This window comes from Merops nubicus, unplaced genomic scaffold (assembly GCF_000691845.1).
Source record: "Merops nubicus isolate BGI_N331 unplaced genomic scaffold, ASM69184v1 scaffold38900, whole genome shotgun sequence".
Taxonomy (NCBI): domain Eukaryota; kingdom Metazoa; phylum Chordata; class Aves; order Coraciiformes; family Meropidae; genus Merops; species Merops nubicus.
Genome location: NW_008584255.1, coordinates 311 through 3,406, shown reverse-complemented (window position 1 = coordinate 3,406; position 3,096 = coordinate 311). Strand labels below are relative to the sequence as shown.

Sequence of the window (3,096 nt, the reverse complement as noted above, 5' to 3'; positions counted from 1 at the left end):
CAGACCACAAAGTTCAGACACAACTGAGGTTTCTTGCTGAAGAACTTGTCTTGAACTGTAATCTGGTACATGCCAATGCTGCTTAGCTCTTAAATGCTATTTTTCTTGCAGGGCATTGATCATAGAATGGTTTGGGTGGGAAGGGGCCTTTCAAGGCCATCTAGTCCCAGCCCCCTGCAGTGAGCAGGGACATCTGCAACTAGAGCAGGTTGCTCAGAGCCCCGGCCAACCTCACCTGGAATGGTTCCAGGGATGGGGCAGTGACCACCTCTCTGGGCAACCTGGGCCAGGGGCTCACCACCCTCAGCACCAAAAATTTCTTCCTTCTCTCTAGTCTAAATCGTCTTCTAGTTTAAACCCATCACCCCTTGTCCTGTCAAAACAGCAAACAGGCCCTGCTCAAAAGTCTGTCCCCATCTTTCTGACAGGCCCCTTGAAGTCCTGTCAGGCCCCCAGAAGGTCTCCCCAGCTGGGGCCTTCTCCTCTCAGGCTGCCCAAGCCCAACTCTCTCCTGCTGGGCTCCCAGCAGAGGGGTTCCCCCCTCGGGTCATTGCTGGGGCTCCTGTGGCCCCGCTCCAGCAGGTCCATGATGGCAACTTACCACTTGCTTCACACATTTAATTTGGGCAAGTTGGAGCTTGGTGTGTTCAGTGGAGTTCTGCCATACCACATAGCCCGAGGCGGCCCACGCCAGCAGGCGCACAGGCTCCATTTCGGGGGACACGTTCCCGTGGCTGTCTGGCAAATACAATGACAATTGAATTGCAAGATCACAGAGTTGCCACCATTAACAACCTTACCACCTAATAAGAGGTGCTGAAGTCACTCTGTGCTGTCTCACACATCTCCCACATCATCTCAGGAGAGCTGCCACATCACCACTGTGTTCTCCTCCCAGTTCTCTTCACATGATATTGTCTCAAAACCTTCCCCCTCACCCAAACCCCTCCTTTGTACCTGGTATGTTTTCTGCCACGAGCTCTTTTTCCAGGCTCTTGATTCGACTGTAGAATCTGTTATCTGCTTCGTCTGTGCTCTTAAGCTCTCCTTCCAGTGTGAACTGCACATCTGGAGCACGCCTTTGGTTGCCCAGATGATAAAGAACCTCAGCAGTGCAGTTAACAGTACTGTCCTGTCGTAGAGTTAATGACGTGTATTAATATTTGGATAAATACCAGTATAATAATGGTATCTTGATGTTTTTTTTCCTTTATGTAGTTGCCATTTTCTCTGAGTCCAGCCCATATTGATTTGTATTTAAGATGAAGTTAAATCATGCCTATTTAGGACAAGGTTAAATTCCCAGTATTTCAGAGAACACACCATAAGGGCAGTTTTCTTTCTGCAGCGACCAGGGCAGTGTTTGTGGGGTGGAACTGGGTTCACATAACCAGTTTGAAACTCAATGAGACTAAAAAGTCCTTGTCCCTCCTCAAGCATTTTCTTGTGTCACGGTGGCAGGTACAAGATGTTGGGGCTTTTATGGTGTAAGAAATGAGGGTTCCCTTTTGGTAAGATTAAGCCATTTTTTGCCTGATTTGCAGTATAGAAAAATCCCAGACATGATACCAAGTATTGAGTGATGTGCCCAGTGGCCTTGTGCAAAATTAGCAGCACAAAGTGATGAATTTTATAGCATATCAGTAGTGCCAACTTCTGCCTGCAGTATATATTAGAGAAATCTGAACTCACCTTGTCAAGGAAGTCCTCTAACACCAATTCCAGGTGGTACTTACGCCCAACACCATCGATGTCCTAAAGAAGGAAAACGTAAAGAGCATTTATTTCATAAAATGTTGAATTGCTTTGCATTGTGGAAAATGTTCTAGTTACTGTGGGACACCCATGAAGAGCCAGCAGTCTTTTCTTTCCTCCTGCTGTGTTAAGAGCTCTCATTTCATATGCATGTGGTACAGCATCTCACTAGCACCTCCTTGTCCATTCCTAGCCTTGTATGATAAGAAATTTTGCAATGTTTGGGCTCCCTGTATGGTGATCTGCAATAATGTGCTGCTTGGTTAGATACTGAGGTAAAAGTCTTAATTGAGTTCCTATATTAAGTCCATTTTGCACATTATTATGCAATGTATCATGTCATGTATTTTTTTTTAAATCATAGAATCATTTAGGTTGGAAAAAGCCTTTAAGATCAGCAAGCCTAACTGTTCCCCCAGCACGGCCAGGTCCCCACTAACCCATGCCCCTCAGCACCACATCTCCATGGCTTGGAAACCCCTCCAGGGATGGGGACTCCACCACTGCCCTGGGCAGCCTGGCACAGCCCTGGACAACCCTCAGGGGGAAGGAAATATTCCTCCAGTCCAACTTAAACCTCCTCTGGGGCAACTTGAGGCCGTTTCGTCCTGTCGCTTGGTCCTTGGGAGAAGAGCCTGACCCCCACCTGGCTCCAGCCTCCTGTCAGGGAGCTGTGGAGAGCCAAAAGGTCTCCCCTGAGCCTTCTTTCTCCAGGCTGAACACCCCCAGGTCCTCACCACACTTGTGCTGTAGACCCCTCACTAGCTTTTTTGCTTTTCTTTGGATATCTGCAATAATAACTTAAGCAGGTTAATGGTGAAGTCTGTCCTGGTAGTCAAGAAGGAGCATCCTCCTCCTGAGGGATTTACTCAGGCAGTTCAGTGAGCACCGAAGCCTTGATTAAACACTGCAGCCATGGTGCAGGGCATGGCTCCTGCAGCAGCGTTGTGAGGACAGGCAGGAACACAGGGTGGATCTGGCAGTGCAGACCTGCCCTGCTGTTAATGAACAACCCATGGGCAACTGTCAACAGCAGGGCTTGGTCCTGTGTCCGTGGTGAGACTGACATGTGTGGGCATGTGTGGCTGGCACACCTTGCTGCAGAGTGCACTGGGCAGACGAACAGAGCCTCACTGCACGAAGGACCTTGAGGAGCTGGAGCGTGGCCAGAGCAGGGCAGCGAGGCTGGGGGTGGGTCTAGAGCCCAGGTGTGGTGAGGAGTAGCTGAGGGACCTGGGGGTGCTGAGCCTGGAGCAAAGGAGGCTCAGGGGAGACCTGGCTCTCTACAGCACCCTGACAGGAGGCTGGAGCCAGGTCGGGGTCAGGCTCTTCTCGCAAGGA

General features: G+C 49.7%; 1 protein-coding gene across 1 annotated transcript; it reads right to left on the bottom strand.

The window, feature by feature from the left end:
* Positions 1–601: 601 nt before the first annotated feature.
* LXN (latexin) lies at positions 602–1,755 on the bottom strand (the record flags this gene model as incomplete). The annotated part of the gene is made up of 3 exons (XM_008943544.1): positions 602–738; positions 958–1,132; positions 1,693–1,755. Coding segments are annotated over 3 exons (375 nt in total), but the record flags the coding sequence as incomplete, so codon positions are not given.
* Positions 1,756–3,096: the final 1,341 nt, after the last annotated feature.